We start from the raw sequence: 19,890 nt of genomic DNA, 5'->3' as shown, positions 1-19,890 counted from the left end.
TTCGGTGTCGAAGGATTTCAGTGATTTTTAGAGAGACAGAGCTGGGGAGAGGAATGTAGAGAGGCCCTAGAGTGTTGAAACGGGGACACGTTTCGAGTGTCATCGCTTTAGAAGACAATCGTACGGCTTTTAAAGTAGAGGAGATACGTTTGCTTGCCATATATGATTTCGATGATTGTCGTTTTACACGATGTACATACCACATGCGAAACATGTTCGCACGTCCAATTTTATTGTGATATATATGATGATGCAGATATCATATGATACGTCACTGTGTGTCGAGTAAGACATTGCTTTGTGAGACAAGACTCTTTTTTTTTATAACGGAAATGCAAATATACCGATAAGCAACTTTTAATCAACGAGTTTTTCCTCTAGACCATTTCTTATCCCATCCTCCCGCAACAACGATAACAGCAATGGAGTTATTAAATGTTAGATATAGTATTATTGAATTTGCAGGCAGGCAATTTAAATATTTCCTTAATCTTTAATTGGACAGTGTATCAGCTAGTTATTTCAGTATCAGCTTGAGGAAATTAATCTCACATAATTATTTCCTTTGCGATTACAACTAAGCATTCGTTCGAAGAAGCAGCTCGTTTCATGGTATTGAACTAGGAAAGGATGACAAACGAAGAAGAAAGAATGAGGAAAACTGCTCGCTCCAGTTAAGGAAAACGACAGCGTGTAAGATAGAATCAGAATGAAATTAAATAAAATGAGTCAGTGAGATATGCAAAGATGTTTCGTTTGTTTTCATCCATTTATATAATGCTATCTTAACAACAGTGATATAAATTAACCGGGAAATAGAAAATAAAAGATATTTATCTCTGATCAATGACAAAAACACAGACATATCGAAGAAAATAATAATCCTTATATCTCTAATCCAACGCATGGTAGAACTTCAGAATAGGATCATAAACGAATTAATGCTATTGAGGTAAGTAAAATTTAATCTTAAATGTCCAGAAAGAATTCTAAATGTAGTTTGAAGATCCAATTTTCAACAAACGACTGAAGAATTATAAGAATAGTATATACTATGTATAGAAAAAGAATTTTCAATTGGAAGCTTTCCTCTCGAGAATAGATACGAGTAAGCAACGCAAAGTGGTGACGGAGTAGAATAAATAAATAAGGAAATCCACGATAAATAATACACACTTCGATCATGGTGGAAAATTACAAGGATCATCTCTGGCGATCGATTAAAGAAATAGGACATTGGATACAATACATCGAAATTGCTGCAAGTTTCCCTAGAAAAGCTAGCCTGATATCACTCTTTTTTCCTCGAGGAATGAATATATTTAATATATATTTAGGTTTCATCGATAAATACCCTTTATTCAATCGGAGTAACATTTATACTTACTTAAAGCATGTCATTGAACTTATATATTCGTACAACTTTATCAACGGCAACAATAATAATCGTAATGATGACGAGAACGTAACAATACGACAATAGTGGTAGTAATGGCAATAATAGCAATAATACCAGTCAGAATGGTAACCCAGCGGGACGAACAAGCCGCCTGTTGATCGCGAACGCTCGTCTCAACCCCCCGCCGTACGTATTCGATTCGTGTTGAGCAAAATAATACTTCTAATCACAGTGACGATGGTAATTATAATCGTAATGATAATGACAATGACAAGAATAATGATAACGTCGAGATTAATCGTAATCATCGGCCGACTATCGCTATACTTTTTTTTTTCTTTATAATTTATTATTACTCTCACTACACGGTGTTCGGTTAAAGTATATACCACTTCCCACGGTACCTTTCACTCTATCCGTCCACGAAACAGACGGGCTCAATTGATCCTTCCCTGTTCCATCTCCAATCTCTCGTCCCTCCATTATATACACTGTCTCGTTCTACTGCGACGATATTGGTTCAGTCTGCGAAACAATAAAGGGTTGCGCGAAAAATATCTTCGTCCCCTCTCGGCCGTCTCGTGTACTTTCCTATCCTGTTCCTCTAAAACTAGTTCCTCGTGTCACTCGATGAACGTTCACGATTACTTCTCCCTTCGTTTTCTCGTATACGTATGGATGCCAAGAAGAACAGACCAACGACACTCCGCGTTGACTCTCGATCGCGTGTATCGTTAGAAAAATTCGCACCACCCCCTTTTGCGAGTCCTCGATCGCGGAGCGTCCAAGAGGCGGAAGATATTCCATCGGTTCGCAATGTTTGCTGGCGGGAACGCATCGATATTTACATGTTTGGTTCCCGTTAAAAAAGGAAAGAAAAAACGCCAACTTACAATGTAGGGACGCGAAAGCGTCGACAAAAATTATACGCGTAACAATTCGCGTGGCCTCGAGATCGTGCTGTGCCCGCTCGATTCTGTTTTATATACCACGCAAGAGGTTTGCTTAACGAAAGAAACGCGAACGCAGAACGTTTCGAAGCTATTGCACAAAAGAACGAGTGTCCTTCGTCCTGACCCGATCGATCGACGACTCACGACGAGCACGAGGATCGAGGACAGTCCTCGCGGTCGCACGAATTCCGTCAACCCTCGACACACCCTTAAACGCCTGGAAATTCGATAAATACACCGTGAGCTCGCGATTGACATCATTTTTTCTTTTTTGAAACAGAACACACGAATCGATCTCGCGTGCATCCGTGTCGTTATTACACTTTGAGGTTCTCCCGCGGCAAAGTCTTCTTCTTTCTACCCCATCGATCATTCCGCGCACAATTAGCCAAGTGGATCAGCGATTTTCGCCGAACGCTCGTTATAATATTCGTAATCTCTCTCTCTCTCTCTCTCTTTCTCTCTGTCTTTGTCGACTATATACACACTATGGACAACGTGTTGCATCGATTTCAGCTTTTCGTAGACTCGTTGATAATATTATATAAATGCGTCGGTATACTCGTCGCTATAATCCTATATCAGACAGTAGTAAGAGTAGTGGTAGCAATAATAATAATAATAATGGTCATAATCAATAATAATAATAATAATAAGGATAATAATAATAATGACTGGATTAGTCCTAAAAACGATCTCGGTGGTTGTAACAGTGACGATACGTAGTAATAATAGTATCTAGCGGTAATAAGTACGCGATAGGTAATTTATAAGTAAGTTAGCCGTCGGTTTCTCACTTTTTTTTCCATTTTTCAATTTTAGCAGAAGCAGCGTCTTAGCGGTTTCCACGTTTCACGTACGTCTTTAAACGTTTAATGGCTTAACGGGTTAAGTAACAGTTATGCACTGGTAAGAGTGATACGTTTTCTCGATATACATCTAAGCTAATTCATTCACGTCCGCGTTCGTCCACTTCTTTATGCATTACCACCAACCTCCCTTTTCTTTACACACGTCTTAACATTAATAACCACATTAAATTTTTTTTTCCGTCGAATAATATATCTATGTATATATATATATAAATGCTTTTCTCTTTGCCGCGCCTATTTACAAACACGATGACTGCTGATCCTCGCCGCCACTCTTAATCATACTTTTACATGCTACGTGTTCGTTTATATACAAAAGATATCGCTATGAGCAACGTCAGTCCGCACGGTTCTGCGAGATCGCACTGAGTGTCCATCAGAGGATGCCGTTAGATACCGTTGTTTGTAACATTTACTAACTTAGTCTATACAATCGCGCGTCGACACACACCGTCGATGCCACGCGACGCTCGAGAGCACCATTTTTCCTTTTTGGTACGTGAGATCACCCGATAATTCGAATTAAATTGTCCATTCCACCCTCCTCGAGTCCTGCAAGTCGAAAGTCTCGTCCAGTTATTCGACACACGAAAATCATTCGTTCACATTTATTGCACAGGCAGTTCGTCCAATTACGACAATTACGCGAGTCTGGGACCGTCTCTGTGCGTGTCTGCTGCGTGTTTCTCATTTGTTTTTTTTTCTTTTACCATTTTTCACGTCAGTCACAACGGTAACGCGAAGTAACCGCATGGAAGCGCGTCCGCGTCACGTTGCACCCGATCGTCGAGCTTTAAGGATGGTCTCAGATGGGTGTCGGTAGTACCGTGAAGTCCTGCAGCGCGGTCTTCACCGTCTCGTAGATTGGCCTGTTCGTCTCGTCCGCGCAGTAACCGTCGGCCGTGCACAATGTCTGCAGCTTCGTCAGGTAACTGTCGAAGTTCTCGTGGCCCATCTTCTCCTGCGGTCCGCCCGGGGCGTTCGGTATTCGCACGTGCTCCAGCAACGTTATCATGTTATCGCGCAGCGACTGATAGTACTCGGTCAGGTTGTTGTTCCGCTGAGCAATCGTCGTTGTTTCCTGCGCAGAAAAAAAGGCCCTTTTTATAGTATCGTTTAAATATCGATAACCGTGTATGGAGATCAAATTAACTCTTGCGCATTTTCCTCTGGATTTTAATAGTACAATTCTTTTTACATATAAATTTTGTCCAAGATCAAATTAACCAGAATTGAACAATGCACAGGAGTTGATGATAATCTACAAGTAACGTGACCAACAGATAGTAAAGACAAAATAAACGTCGTGCACGAGCAGGAATTTTCATGTACGAACGCCAGAAGCGAGGGAAACTCGCTTAATAGCGGAAGTTAACTTGGGCGACCCTCGATCTACGTTAACAGGAAATGGTACATGCTTCGCGATTTGGCTGAAAACTTTCGTTACTTCTAATTTCACCCTTTGGAATCGTGGCGAATATAATGTTTTAACATACGATTTCATTTTGACGCTCATAGTGGATCGAGTACCACTTTGCGAACGAAAGTTTTTGCCAAAATTTTGGTTCTGCGTTGCTGGCTATCGGACGTTCCTCTGCCATTTCTATCAGCGTACGGTAATAATCGATTACCGACTGAGTGCAGGCGTACTGACCTTTTCACCTTGCTTCAGCTGGTTCTCCATGGCGGTGATATCGGAGCGCAAGCGCAGCACCTGCGATTCGACCCGAGCGTTCTCTCTCTGGAGCTCCGTGATCTCGGCCTCCAGTGTGTAGAGATCCTCGCTCTGGCCACTGGCGGCACCGCTACCACTCGTGTTACCCTGACCCGTACCCACCGCACCCCCGTGAGCCGGACCACTGGTGTCCACCCCTGAAGATAGGACATACACGGTCCATTTTAACAAACCTGTCTGCCTTTTCTTTCGCATTTGTTTTTTTTTTTTTATCTTTCGTTTATCTTTTCATTTCACTTCTCTCGAATTCCAATAGCTTTCGCGCACCCTGCTCTCGAGACATTGTCCATCGAGCCTCCACGCGTTGTCGTTGCAGAAGAAAAAGAGCTCAGAGAGAGATACGGAATTCCGATTCAACGCGAGTTTCTCTCTTTTTCTACTTTTTGCATTCGAGGCAGACAACGAGACTCGCGGGAGTCAGCTCGGACAGCGTTCGTTTAGCTGATTGCTTTACAGTTAATTGTATCGTCAATGTACTGGAAATGGGTACACTAGTATAATGGCATCGCTCTTCAATTGACACGGTACAGAATTTTTTCGCGACAAGTGATGCAAACGGACAGTTCCAGCACAGTGTACGCTAACGGTCTTGAGAATGCAGGTTCGTTCGAGGAAAACCATCGGAAGCCAAGATGGCCAATACAGTTGTTCGGTCAACCCAAGATCTTGACCGAAGCTCATTGAAGGCTCGACGTTTGCAGAGAAAAATGTAACTAGTTACGTTAATTCTTGACAGGTGTGCGGGATTCAAATACAATAAAATGTGAGAATGTGGCGAGAGCGTATGTAAGTAGCGCCAGGAAAGCTTCGGACAGCGATTTGGGTTGGCCTGTGGTCGGGTAACGTTCTTTCTTTTCTTTTTTTTTTTTTTGCATTTTTTCTTTTTTTTTTGGAAAACAAGTGCATCGTCACATCGTAGGCTCGTTTTATCGCGCGACAACGATCGCTTTGCTAGGCTAGTATACTCTAGAAAGTATCCCAAGTCGCTGCATGAGGATTTGTCTGAAATGTGGGATCGGTACGGTTTCTTCTGCGAGTGGTTCGTGCTGTTAGCGATGGTTAAAAAGAGCTCGTTCGGCTTGAACGCGCGACAAGTTCTCGTCCCTCGATGGTACGAGTGACACACGTTTAGCTCATTGACAGACGCACGAACCTGACAGGAGTGCCGCAGGAGAACAGAATGATCGGGGACGATGTTGGGGTGATCGGGGCGGGGTAGCGTGAGGTGCCATCATACCAGATAGAAGAAAAAAATGGGAGACACCGAGTGTTGGCCTTTGCGTCTTCAAACGTCGTCGATGTATTCGTACATTCAAGTTTCATCGGTAGGAAATAACAATTAAACTGTCTCTAATCGAAGCTGTAACGGGGACAGCGTTCGTTGCCCGTTTCTGCCAACACTCGGACGTCATCTCGTAAAAAGTAAAATTACTGGTGTGTGGATCTTGTATGTAACACCGAAAACACATAGAAAACAAATGGCGAGTACGTCAGTCCCTTACCTTCAAAAGTAAATGTTCTCCTCAAAGCTCAATGACAGGAAAGGAGCTGATCGTGATCCCAGAATAAATCAGAATATATTATTTTTCATTATTATGACATACGGTTGTTTTACTTTTTGGTCTTTTTATATTTTTCTTTTTCTCTTTGCTTTATTCTTGCACATAGCAATATGTGGGAATAAGGATATCGCGGGGGGCCAAATTCGTAATTGGAAGAAGCAAACACGATGGAAATCGAGGTGTCCAGTTTCAGGTGTTCCTCTCCTTTCTTTTATTATTATTATTATTATTATTATTGTTACTCTCTTTTTTTTTGCTTTCATCGTTGGTGAGCGAATATTGTGCATCTCTGTTCCTCTCGTGGAATAGTGAAAACAAAAAGACTCGAAAACACCTGGATATATAAAATGTCTGACAGAAAAAGGGGGAGCGACAATTTAACGTAACGTTCAAGTAGAAACGATCAAAGAAGAGTAACTGAATATATACGGACAGAGAGAAACGGGACGGGAGAAAAGGACGAGGTAATTCTTGTTGGTATGACAGCACATCATTGCGTGAAGAGTAGAGTTATGGCAATATAGCATAAGGATCAAGTATAAAGGTCATGTATGCACAAGTTTACAAATAAAGGGTCAGAAATTTAGCCGCGAATTTTGCCATCGACTCGTCCGAATTGCGGTTACGGTATTGCACGCCGATTTGCCAGTTTCTCGTGTTTCTTTGTTTTGTCTAAACGGAACTTAACTGATAGAGAAAAGAAATGATATCATGGACGAGCACGGCCCGAGAAAGGAATAATAAAATTGAAACTCATTGCCGGATGATCGTGCCTACTCTACGATCTCGCGTTCTACCCAATTCTGGTAGTGGCGGTCACGTGTCGCGGACATCAGGCTCGCGACTCGACGTGAATGAGACCTCGAACTTCTCATCGATCCTTCGACTGGCAACGACAATCGATCTCTAAACGTTTCGTCGGCTCGTTCACGAAGAGCCGACCCGTGCCGCCTCGTTTTATTCTCCTTTCGTTTTCACTCCTCGATTAATAACTGTGCGCATCGATAATCGAAGACGTCAACCGAGCCAGCTTGATCCTCACCGGTGATTCCTTTGCTGTACATGCTCGACATGTCCTCGAACTTCGGCTTCTTCACCGCGTGCCCTGCTATAGGACAGCCGGATAGGGATCTGTGTGTCGAGAAGGAACCGTTTATGTGGCCGATCCCGTCGCACCCTGGCGTGGGACAGTTCACGCCCTCGAATTTCATCGCCGTGGCCGCGGCTACCGCTGCCTTGTGCTGCTCCACCGTACCGCCGGATTCGAGAACTCGCATCTTGTTCCTGTTCGCAATGGGGCAGCCCGATGCGCTGCAACAAGTCGTTGTGGCCGCAATTAAGGACACGTCGCTTTTACTTTCGATTGTCTGTCGACAATCGCTTCTAAACAGACGATCAATGTGTATCGCAGGCATTAAACATAAGAATTCATCTACTATCTCCCCTCTCAATTGTCTAAGAATTTCTACATTGAATAAAATATATTAAATTATAGAACATAAATATCAGCCTTCTTATTTGTAAATGTTTCGTATGTCCAATAATCAGTCAAATATACGTTATAAATATTCTTGACACTGCAAATAATAAAGAAATAAGAAAGTAAATAAGGTTCGATGGAAGTCGAATTTAATAGCAAATTATTATTCTATATATTTAAAAGGAAAAGAGAATTGATTAATATTTAATCTTCCATGAGAGACCGCCAGGAAGTCTTACCTGCGATGCGACAAGAACTTTCCGGTAGCGTGACCGGAGCCGTCGCAACCGGGGATTGGACATCTGTAGCCCGAAATGCCAACACCACCATTACCAACACCATACAATCCATCCACACAGTGAGCGAGCATGAAATGAGCGGAAACCGCTGGTTATTAGTCAGCGTCTTCGTCTTTGCGTTGGGAAACGGATGGGGTTTAAGGGACACCGCGACGAGTGGGACGGGCGACGGCCTTTTCGGGTTCGCCGGCGGATCTTAGCACGTGCAGTGCGGTCAGGAAGATACCCACGTAGTTGCGTGCAACGTGCGAACGCGACGAAAGCGCAAATTGGGATCGCGATTACGTGTAACACAAGTTGCAGAGTTCGCAAGAGACTGGAATACCCCTCGATTAAATCCCGTTCTATCTTTCTCGTTAATCCCAAACGAATCTACGCGAGACGATCGCGTTCACTTCCGGTCAAGCTTCGACTGTAATTGGGCCGCTATTCTGCGGAAAAAGACTTGTTTGCTTGGAAGACAAATTAAAAAAAAAAAAACAATTAACGCGCAAGGACCAAATGTTTTTATTTCTATAGATTAATTTCTTTCTGCAAAAAACGATCCAATTACATTGGAGAATATATTGACGAGTAAGATTAAAAATGTGGATGTTTAGGTTGAGATTAGAAATGCGAGAGGTTAGTTTAAGGATAGAAACGCGAGAGGTTAGCTCGAGATTAAAGAAACGCGAAGTTAGAGACGGTTTAAAGGAACGCGAACGATGACAAACCTTAACGGTTCCGAGTCCTGTCCATCTCGAGGCTTGCTCTTCGGTTTGTTGGCTCTTGGGCAACCGGACAAACTTCTGTGAGACGAGTAGTTGCCGGTCACGTGTCCAGAACCGTCGCACCCTGGCGTGGGACACTTCAGTTCTTGCGAGTGCGCCTGGATCTGGGAACGATCGGCTCGCGGACAACCGGAGAGGCTGCAAAGGAAACAGCGGTTCTCGTTGTTTAAAATCGTTCCAGACGTTACCATGACGATCTCGCGCTACTTCCGGTTAGGCAGAGAACAGTCTCGACAGATTCCTCTGTCGAACGGACGAGATCGAAGGAGAAAGTAGCGCAGGAATCCCCATGGTCAGTAGCACGAACGCACACCTCAGGAACATCCAACGATGGCTTCAGCAACACATCGCATGCAATTTACGCGACGTTGCCAAGAAGTCTCGAGTACTTACGTCCGGGATCGGGTACTATTTAAAGAGTTTCAGAGAGGACCTCGATGAGATTTCACTTTACGACTTTCTTTTGCGTCGTTTGTTCGTCGACGGGGCGAGAGGGTAGTTATACCTCACCGAGATCGTCTATCGAGGCTGTTCAAGCGTTAAAATCGTGCTACAAATAATGGCAGCCTTCGGCACAATTCACTCTTGGACGACACTTGCCTTGCGTCCAGTTCGAACGAAGACATTTAAAGACTGATACCGTTCCCACTCGAGGGTGGCGTTTTAACTTAACCACGTGGGGGTTTCTCGCGAGCTAGTCGGGTGAACGACAGCACGCACAGTTGAAACGGGCAATCAACGATATTTAATCATAATATATATGTATATATATATAATATATATGATAGCATGCAAATGGCAACGCCGTGTTCCAGTTGGATCACTCATGAGGTGTCGCTCGTATCGATAGATCGCGTTTCAGGTTCATGTCAATACAAGGTCAGCCTTACTCTAGGAACACTGAAAGGGAGAGCAGGGAGCACACTCACACCTGACCCCAGTGAAACTCGTCAATTGCCAATTGTCTCTTTCTCTGCGTTGACAATTAATTGAACAACGACGAACAACTGTGCAACGCGCTGCCGATCCATGTGCACTTGTTTTCACCGATCAGTTACCACGTTAGTCTCGTCACGGTTCTGCTCTGACATGGTCATTGGCAACAGTTCGCTACGAGGCTGCCCACTCGAGGCTGGCGAAGCGGTTCTTAAACGGGCGGGTACGGTGATCGTATAATATGCATAATAATTAGATGCGTATGAACATGAATATTAATCACAGTTAGAGCTCAAAGACAGATTGTGGTGGAAGCATCGTAGACGCGCGAGCCTTCGTCCCGAGTACCGGGCTGCTCTTCACCGCGGCCGTCTTAATGATTTTGCCATCCCTTTTCGTAGGGGTCGGGTCGAAACAGGGAGCAAGTGGTACTTCATTCAACACGAAACTCATCTACACACTTTGGTTAATAATATGTCGTGAGAGAAACGCAACAAGAGAGAGAGAGAGAGAGAGAGAGAGAGAGAGAGAGGCGTGGGTTGGTGGACGGGGTTTACGTACGTGAAAAGAGGCACACAAAGAGAGAAACAGGAGGGCGGGTGATAGGGGTGGCAAAAAAAAAAATAGAGAAAATCGTAGAACGAAACAAAAAAATTGAGAGAAATCAATGTAAAAATAGCTATTTATACCAATGGATGGTTATACGTACATAATATAGGTATGCAACAATATCGAGTGGGTAGTACAAGACCGGTTCAGCCAGGAAATGAGGCGGTGAAGGGGTACTCTAGATAAAATGGTATAGTGTCACAAAACACTTAAGAAGCCACTACGCCACGGAGACCACCAATATGCATCGATGCAAAAAAACCCATCTGTGCAGACCTCGCGCTTTCGCGAGAGATTACTCTGAACGTTTGAACGTGTCTTAGGAACGTCGTGGCGTGTACGTGTGTAAATGCCTGTCACCCTGTCCGTGTACATCTATGGGAGCAAAGTTTTCAATTTACGCACAGAAATCGTACTACCCTCTAAAGATCTTTACCGCGTGGACCGGATGCAACGATTCGACTAACCAAAGGGTAATCGTTTGTTAAGTGTTCCCGCGTGGCTGTGTAACGTTCAGCGGTGCGTGCGTGCGTGCTGCGTCGCTATACCAATATATAAATTATACAGGATCGGACAGTCGTCGTCGTCGGATGTAAAATGTCAGTGTCAATGTGAATGCTGCCTTGCCTTCTGTGGGTAGCGTAGTTTCCCGAGACATGACCCATGCCATCACAGGACGACGTGGGGCACTGTATCAGCTCCTTGCCATCGCGACCACGAGGAGCGGGCCGAGGCGCGAAATTCAACGAGTGCCGCCTCATATTCATACTGCACGGAACAACATCAACAAAATTTCAGACACTCTGAACGCGATTCCTCGTCCCTCGTACGCCTCTAGCGTCCCATTTATCGACCAACCGATACGCGTTCGTCGATAAATCGATCGTACGATGGATGACCGTTCGCATCTGCCTCTGCGCAGACGTAACGACGGAAGCTTTTTCCTCGATCTCGCGAAAGCTGGACTCGCGTACGACGGACATCCAGGGTACGAGCGTGGCCGCAACGCAATCGCCGCGTCACGTCGTTACAGAACCGGGGATAGCAACCGGAAAGTTTTATTGCGCTCCGCAACTTTTCCTTCTCGGCCAGGCGAGAGAGGGAGGTGGTGCTGGCGTGCACGAACAGCGAACCTGATAGCGACATATGAGAGAGAAAGAGAAAGAGAGGGAGACAGAGAGAAAGAGAGAGAGAGAGAGAAAGAGAGAGAGAGAGGTGAAACAAATCCCGAAAAGTTTCGGCACCGCGTCGGTGGAGAAAGAGCAGGGAAGAGGCGCAGCAGCAGGAGGAGCAGGAGGCGGAAGGAATATACGCGGATCAGAGCACGAGAGCAGTTTTGCTTCTGCTTTTTTCTCTCGTCTCCTCGTAGTCTCGTAGATGAACGAACTACCGCCGGGCTATGAGAAGCCTCGAAAAGCCTCGATGGCCCTTGAGTAGCCGCGATATTGCCGGCCAACCGAGCCGACGGATGCGGACTTGAGTGCAATTCAACGGTACGCTCCCACCCCCTGCTACCCCCTCACGGATATGCTCTGCCTTCCGTATTTTCCCAGCCTCCGTCTAACTACGACTTCTCTGTCTTCGTACGTACGATAAGTCCCGTTCTCGTTGCTCGACGACCGCTCTCCTATATTACGATTCGTTTATCGGCGAATGGGGATGAATTCATCAACTTAAGGACAGTGATGAGATGATTGCTTTCGAAGTGTATCTTACGTTGGAAAGATACATGTGCTTTCTTTTTATTCAGTAGCGTGGTTCGTTGAGTATTGAGGGGACGGTGAAGAGCTCGATGATACGATTCAGGTCTACGCGAGGGCAATATTGCTGAGTTTATTGTTTAAGTCGAATTGCTGTACGAGTTTCTCCCGTGTGATTACTGCTTTTACAGAGTAATAACGTATTAACGAACTTTCTATTAAGAAATATTGACACTGAAATTCTCTAAAACTTGATATTATTAATGAAATTGCAATTTTATACCACTAATTTGTCAGGCTTTGTGTACTCTACCGATGTAAAGCTTGGTGTTACATTAGTCAAGTAAACTCGACTTCAAGTCGTTCGAGTTAAAATTGACCTGAAACAGCTTCGAGCTAAGTAAATCTATCATCCACTCGATTTAAAATATACTTCCAAGTGTGTTATAAATTTTAGGGTAGGTAAACGTTCTTTCGACTCGAAGTTCAAACGATTCGAACCAACTCGAGTCAACGAGAACGAGGCGCAAGCGTTACATCGTCTCTTCCACTTTTCTTGTGCCAGCTGCTAATTGGAAAAATATTTTTCCCGCGACCGCGTCATCAGGCGAACCGTCAACTTTCTCGAAGAATCTCAGCAACGTTGTCGAACGGACGCGCGGAATTCCGAGCTGGGCGGAGATTAGAAAAGAGAGGAAACCAGTTTTGCCGGAGGTATCCCAAGGTGCATTTCAAGGGGTCTAACCTCGATGGGACGACGCGGGTCTCGCCCCATAATCCAGTGCGGTGGCAACTGATTATACCCCACCTCCACTTTCGACCTTATCCACCCTTGGCAGCCTCCGAGGCCCCCCTCCTCAACGGCTCTCCACCTCCTCTCCTTATGCGCCGAACCGCGCCTTCTCCACCGTACCGCCGAGCTTTACGTCAATTAGAATAAGGTTGGCACTTTCGTTACGAAGAGTAATTACTTTAATTAACAAAATGGAGGTAGGTATGCGCGACCTCCGCCTCCCTCTGCGCCCGTCGTTGGTTGCCTCCGCGCCTTTTCGCAACGCGTACGTACGCGCGCAATATCGCGAGAGAACGAGAGATTCGCGCGACCCTTTCCGCAAGGCAAGTACCAAATGTGCGATCCTCGCATGCACGTTTCATAGACGCGTGGACGTTCGTCCGGCTCATTGGACACCGTGGACCAACCAGAACGGAACGCGCGCGGCCGTTTCGTTCTGGTCCGACTATGCAGTGTCTTGCTCCACTTTCATTCACGTCGCTCGGTTCTGAACGATTACGGGTACACACAGACGATTTTAGCCCTCGGAGTAATTCATTTTAAGGGATCCTTCAAGTGAAATTTTGCTGAGTTTATTGCCTGATATTTCTTTCCGCTATGGAATATTCTTTAAATTCGAAGCAAATATTGTAATATTTCTCAAGCGCAAATTGACAGAAATATTACTCGCGAAGAATAGAAATCGCGAAAATACATAGCTTTAAATATTTTGAATTATAACTTTCCACTGACTATGCGTACCTCTGTGCCATAACTTCATTCAATAAATTACTGAAGAGCAGTAAGAAATATCGCAGCACTAATTAGCAGAAATATCTCGATTCGATTAAGTATTTCGAGAACGATCCTCGAAATATCGAGTTTCCGATGAACCGGAAACGTCGTATCGTATTCACAGATTCACGAACGCGGAATTACGATTAAAATGAAATAAATATCGAGGAATTCCTTACCTATCGTCTTTACCCGTCGGTTTATCGAGAGGTCCGACCGTGTGCTGCGGAGGTGGCATGCTATAGCAGGGTGTCGGCGTGTAGCCAGCTGGGATTTGGTAACCGGAAGTCACGGGACCTCCGGGATAAGTTCCACCGCAATTGTAGCCAGCAGTGGGGTAAGGAGTGTACGTGTTCCCAGGATATTCTGGTTGAACGCCTGTCATGCCGTACCCTGGGTGCGGGCTCATTGGTCCGTAACCTGAGAACGAGAAATATTTATAACGCCATCTTATTCGACATCATTCTTTATCTTCGTTATAAAACGTTAAAATTTTCAATATAAAATATTGCACGATTACAGACATATGATTTGTTATCCTTTAATTTTCATTCGTTCCTCATCTCCATCTCTCATTTCCATACGAAGTCGAAACGAGCAACGAACGAACGAGAGAAGTCGAACAAAAACTGGAGCGAACGCGCCTATACATTCGCGGGCACGAAATCTCCATTCCTTTCCAAAGGTAACGGTCGGTTCGGAATTTTATGAAATTCCCGTAATCCCTTCGCTGGGAACGGGACGCAGTAACGAAGTAAATAAAGAAGCCTCTCGTCCCTCTCGGAAAAACTAAGTGAACCGCGACACAGAGGGAGGAGGAGAAGGAACAAAAAAGGAAGAGAAAAAAAAAAAAAAAACAAGAACGAGAAGCAATCGAAAGCTACGGACAAAGGTCCGGGCAGTAAAGGTCGAAACCGACGCGTCGCTTGATTAACCGTTGTAAAATCTACGCGTTTATTTACTGGCAAGAATTCATTTCGTCTGCAGTGCAAATAGCCAACGGACGAGGAGGGCACCCCCGGTGGCGGTGATGGTGGTGCGGGCGACGTCGCGCGAACACGTCGACGTCGAACGAACGAATGAACCCGGCCGCGGCGCGCTGCTCTGTGTGCGCACGAATGTTTCAATTTCAATAACTACTCCCCAGCGTCAGAGTCCGCACGATATTGGCCGCGCCGGACTTTTGCCGGCTACGTGTACGCGAAATATTGATAATTAACAATGGTCGTGTACCGCCACAGGGTGGCGGGTCCGGTGGGCAGGGTGGCGCGTGGGGTGGGATTGGTGCACATCCACGCGGCGAAATAGGATGAGTGGCGGAGGAAAAGGGGACGCGGCCGGGCGCGAGGGTGCGAGCGAGGCGAACGTAGGACAGGAACGCGTAGAATGGGCTCTCTGCCTGTAGGTTTGGAATGCCAAGGCACAGAGAGACCGAGGAAAATGAGAGTCGGGCCATAGGTGCCTATTATGGCAGTCATGTACTGTTCCGGCGAATTTTTATTCGACTGTTGTAACCGCGTATCGCGCTCTCCCGTTCCTGCGCTCCTCGCCCACACACGCGACCTCCCCCGAGGGCGTCGAGCTCTTTGTTCCTTTCCGTATCCCGCGCGCCCATGGATCTCCTCTGCTACCACCCCCGTGGCCGATGTACCGGCACGCTCTAGCGTCGCGTACGCTTCAAGTGTACAACGTCGAAATTTAGAACCAGAGCCAAGGATGTGCTTCTGTCGCACCTGTGCGTGTGCGAGCGGGTTAGTCCGCCGGTGTTCGAGTTGGGCTGATTTGTTTCGGTGTTTCTCGTTAACCACGTGTAACAGTTTCCGTTGCCACGCGACCGTGAATGGAAACTTCGGGGTAGAGCGGTCTAATTGGATTTTCTTTTCACCAGCCTGGCGGAACGAGATGGAATTTTCGACTGGCCATTGAAGAATGGTACAGATTTTTAACTTTCGAATACTAACGATTTTTGTTAACGTACAGTGGATTGTATTTAGGAATCTAACGCAACGAACGATATTAGTAATAGTCATGATCCGAACCGAACTGAGTCGGAGATCATAAAGCGTTCTTGCGAGATGGATGAGGAATTATCCTGGCAAGTTAAGCGGTAAACAGTGATAGCTCACCGGTGGGATCGCGGTAGGCGTCCATGTAGTGGGAGCCCCCGCTGTCGGGGGTGCTCTCTCGACTGTACGCGGTTACGTGCACACCGGGTGGCGGGAAGCCTGGCACAGGCCTGATTCCGGGCCCCCCGCTGAAATTGACCGGCTCGTTCGCCGTGGAGAAGTCCACGGGCTCCGTTTGCTCCTCGATTGGTCTGGGCGCTGGGAAACCAGGTCCAACCGGGACCGCCACAGCTTCTCCGTGGCCGGTTGGATACTGGGGACTTGGCGCGCCACTGTAATCAGATAAAGATGATGTATGGTTTAATATCCTTGCCGTCTGCTTAATTCTCGTTACGCTGGGAACAAAGTATTTGCGGATTAAAATCGTTAGGGGGCTGACGTTCGTGGACGTTTCAGTGCGCGGTTATTGCACAAAATACGTGACGACAAGATTAAATCGCTCGAGATGCTTGTGGAGTCACGAAATGTGATATACAGGCAAGATGATTAAATGCTGATTACCTGTGAAGCCTGTTCACGCTGAGATCAAGGGTCTGCCCCTGCGGGCTGGGAACCTGAGGACTCGCAGTCAAGTGTGGACTCGCTGCGGCTTGAGGACTGCCACCCACTGTTTGACCACCGCCATATTGGGGGCTAAGACTGTTCGAACCGTATGGGGGCGCCTGCAATGATAATAGTTAGATTTTTGTTTAAAAAATACATTCATTACTATCGTATGATTATATCTCGATTTCGAAAGATTTACCTGTGGACTTGTCGATGTGACACTGGAGGTTGACAAGTCCATCACTGAGCCACCAGGGGAGGTCGGAGGACCACCAGGCTTTTGCATCTGTTGGACTTGCGCCACAGTCACACATTTCACTATAACAACAAAACAATTACAAAATGGTTATAAAATAAAAACAAAGCTTGTAACATTTATCACTCGTCGTTTCGAAAACCCACCATCCTCAGTCTTCATCATTCCAGCAGCAGTGGCAGCAGCCATCGCCATCTGATGCTGTTGAGCAGCAGCCGCGGCCTCCTGATGGTACACCCGTTCCTGCTCCTCGGGCGTCATCCCCGTCTGCCCAAGATAGTACATGTTCGTCCTCGAGTGCAGCTGCTGCTGCTGCTGTTGCTGATGCTGCTGTTGCTGCTGCTGCTGCGATTGGATCGGCGCGCAGCTCTGCGTGTCGTATCGTTCGTAGGCGGACGTGGTGCCAGGGTCGTACGGTCGATGGTTGGCAGCGCTGGCCACCGCGTTCTCGTAACCCCTCGCGTTCGCGATCTCGTTCGAGTAGGTGACAACGGGCCGCGCGATGTTGCTCGCCCCGGGGTGCATGTAGGCCCTCGCGTGCTCCGCGGATCTGTGGTGGTAGAGTTCCTCGCTGGTGGTGGCCGCAGCAGCAGCCGCCGCCGCTGCGGCCATCATGGCGGACGGCTCGTACGGTGATCTCTGGGACATCTGATGGCTCATCCTCGTGTCCTCGACCATTGGCATCGGGTAAGCGACTGTGGGTTGCATCGGTAGAACGTGGTGCGTCGGGTGCTGGCTTGGGTGATGTATCGTCGTGCCAATGGATCCCCTGGAGCCCATTGCTTCCATGGATGACAGCGACGAGGAGTTCGAGTCTTGGTTCATGTACGAGTCGTAAGTTGGTCGCACGGTAGGTGGCGGTGGCGGAGGGGGCGAGTTCACCCGACAAGAACCGGTCTCCTCCGACTTGGGCACCAGCAAGTCGGACGTGTTTTGACCTCTCGTGGGCAGAGTGTTGCAGCAACTGCCGCTGGGCGTCATGTTCTCGGTTTTGGGAACCACCTTGGTGCTGCGGGACGAAGGACTCTCCTCGGGAGTTTTCGGCGGTTTTACGCTGATCCCGCTGCTCTTTGTCGCCGAGTAGTAGTCGTAGGTCAGGCTGCTCAGGACTGGCTTCGTGTCCTGCGCCGCGGACCCGTACTGGGAGTAGCTCTTGCTATCCATCGACGGCGGCAACAGGTTCGTGCTGATGTACTCTGGCGGAATTCCGGACACTGTTGGGAGAATATTAGATTTATATTGCGTTTTCGTTTCGTTTTGTTGGGATTAGGTTAGCAGCTTAGCTGTGTTTAGCTTTCGAATCAAGAAACGTGCTAATGTCTACATGGCGCTAATTACATGCTTCTGCGAATGGATGGGTATGTATGAGGACACGAGCTGGCTACACTTGAATATATCACCACCTATTCTACGATATGATACCGAGATTTTACAAGATCTTTTTCTCCAACAAAATGTATAACTCTCGTGACTTCTAGTACAGAAAGTTAGTATCCTTCGTTTCTCTTTTTACTTTCTATCACGTCGCTTACGTGCACTCCGAAAGTTCAGCTCGAAAAAGAAGAAAACAGATCGCGACAACTATGAAGGAACGATCCAAGGGGTGTATCCGCGGTGGTGAGGGTATTTAAGCCCCAGTCAGATTCCAGGACTTCCTCGGGCGCGGCTGGCGAATTCCAGGCACGTTGGAGGAGCGCTGTGTCGCCTTACCTTGAGCCTTGTGTCGCGCCTCGCGTGCGGCCTGCTTATTGGCCGCGGCTATGGGACATCCGGACAGGCTCCTATGGGTGTTCCGATTCGAGCTGACATGGCCACGGCCGTTGCAACCAGGCGTCGGGCATTTCAAAATAGTCTCATGCATCGCCAGAACTACGAGAACCCAGAGACACGTGGCGTCGTTACAGAACACTGCTACTTCAGAGACCTCAGGCTCTCATGGCCCGGTATCGCAGACATTTATCGGTAGCTATCACTGTTGATGCTTTCGAGAGCGAGTCTCGTCATCTGGGAAGAATTATTGCAATTTTTCATAGGCATTTCGGTTAACTTCGTCAAGAATCGAGTAACATGTTAATAACAGAGGTAAATAGTTGAGTGGGGAAAAAATGACATAGATTGAGTCATTAACGAGGTGTTCAATGATTTACTGATGAAGCTAACTGCTACGTTTTCGAAATATTGGAATAATTCTTCCAAAAGTATATTACCCCGAAAAATCTCAACAATGACAATACCGCTACTTGTTTATCACTTTTATTTTCACGCACGTTAGACCAGACATACGCATACACGCACACCAAGACACGATCGGCAGGATCAAGCAATCGCAGATTTCAGCTCGATTGCTCGACTCTTTCTTATGCGTTGAGTATAATTATCGTCCTCTGAACACGGTTCGTTTCTTTCTGAGCCATTCCCGCGTCGGTTCGCCCCGATCTACACCGGAACCAGAGATGTTGTGTATAGTAGTATAGAAAGAGAGAAACAGTGGTAAGAACAAAAAAGTAAAGGAAGAAAAACAAAGAGAGAGAGAGAGAAAGAGAGAGAGAGAGAGAAATTAGAAAGACAGATGGGGTACACAACGTCACGGGATGAAATATACAAATCAAATGTGTAATAGTACAATTAAGTATACCGAGCGGGTAGAGAGAAACTCAAGTAAAGACATAATCAATCGAGTGATAAAATTATAAGACAACAACTTGCGATTTTTGTGTACCTTGATGGGATTCTGTCGTGTGTTTCGTGTCAAGGGTAGCTGGTTTCTCGTATGATATATACACATAACGTGATCATACCTCATATCACTACGTCAAAAATGTATATTTTTTATATGAAATAATTTACTAGATTCTACATGTATTTTATAAACATCATTTTTCACATTGCTTCGCTGTAATATATAGCAGAGATGGAAGAATCGTTGTGAAACGTAGCTTCAAACTTCAATGCAGCCTTATAAAAGTTACGCGACGGATGAACATTGGTCGAATTTAAAGTAATCGATACGGAAAAGTATATCTCATTGTCTCGATCCCCAGTTACGGGGTGGTACTTCTTCGTGTGGCCTACAGGGGGTT

General features: G+C 46.3%; 1 protein-coding gene across 4 annotated transcripts in view; it reads right to left on the bottom strand.

Moving 5' to 3' along the window:
* Positions 1–3,924: 3,924 nt before the first annotated feature.
* The window catches only part of LOC143429396 (uncharacterized), a 294,531-nt gene continuing 278,565 nt past the window's right edge, over positions 3,925–19,890 (bottom strand). Inside the window, exons 9-19 of one of the 4 annotated variants that reach the window (XM_076905024.1) lie at positions 18,521–18,679; positions 16,957–18,024; positions 16,754–16,872; positions 16,510–16,670; positions 16,009–16,280; positions 14,062–14,302; positions 9,014–9,208; positions 8,241–8,303; positions 7,564–7,832; positions 4,879–5,096; positions 3,925–4,305 (exon numbers count right to left, since the gene is read on the bottom strand). In XM_076905024.1, coding sequence (XP_076761139.1) covers positions 4,030–4,305; positions 4,879–5,096; positions 7,564–7,832; positions 8,241–8,303; positions 9,014–9,208; positions 14,062–14,302; positions 16,009–16,280; positions 16,510–16,670; positions 16,754–16,872; positions 16,957–18,024; positions 18,521–18,679 — 3,041 coding nt within the window. In that variant the 3' untranslated portion in view covers positions 3,925–4,029. The remainder of the gene's footprint in view (positions 4,306–4,878; positions 5,097–7,563; positions 7,833–8,240; positions 8,304–9,013; positions 9,209–14,061; positions 14,303–16,008; positions 16,281–16,509; positions 16,671–16,753; positions 16,873–16,956; positions 18,025–18,520; positions 18,680–19,890) is intronic. The other 3 variants (XM_076905020.1, XM_076905021.1, XM_076905022.1) reach the window with 3 other exon arrangements.

Source organism: Xylocopa sonorina, chromosome 11 (genome assembly GCF_050948175.1).
Source record: "Xylocopa sonorina isolate GNS202 chromosome 11, iyXylSono1_principal, whole genome shotgun sequence".
NCBI lineage: Eukaryota > Metazoa > Arthropoda > Insecta > Hymenoptera > Apidae > Xylocopa > Xylocopa sonorina.
Note: the sequence above shows the minus strand (reverse complement) of the source record. Positions and strands in the feature narration are given on the sequence as shown.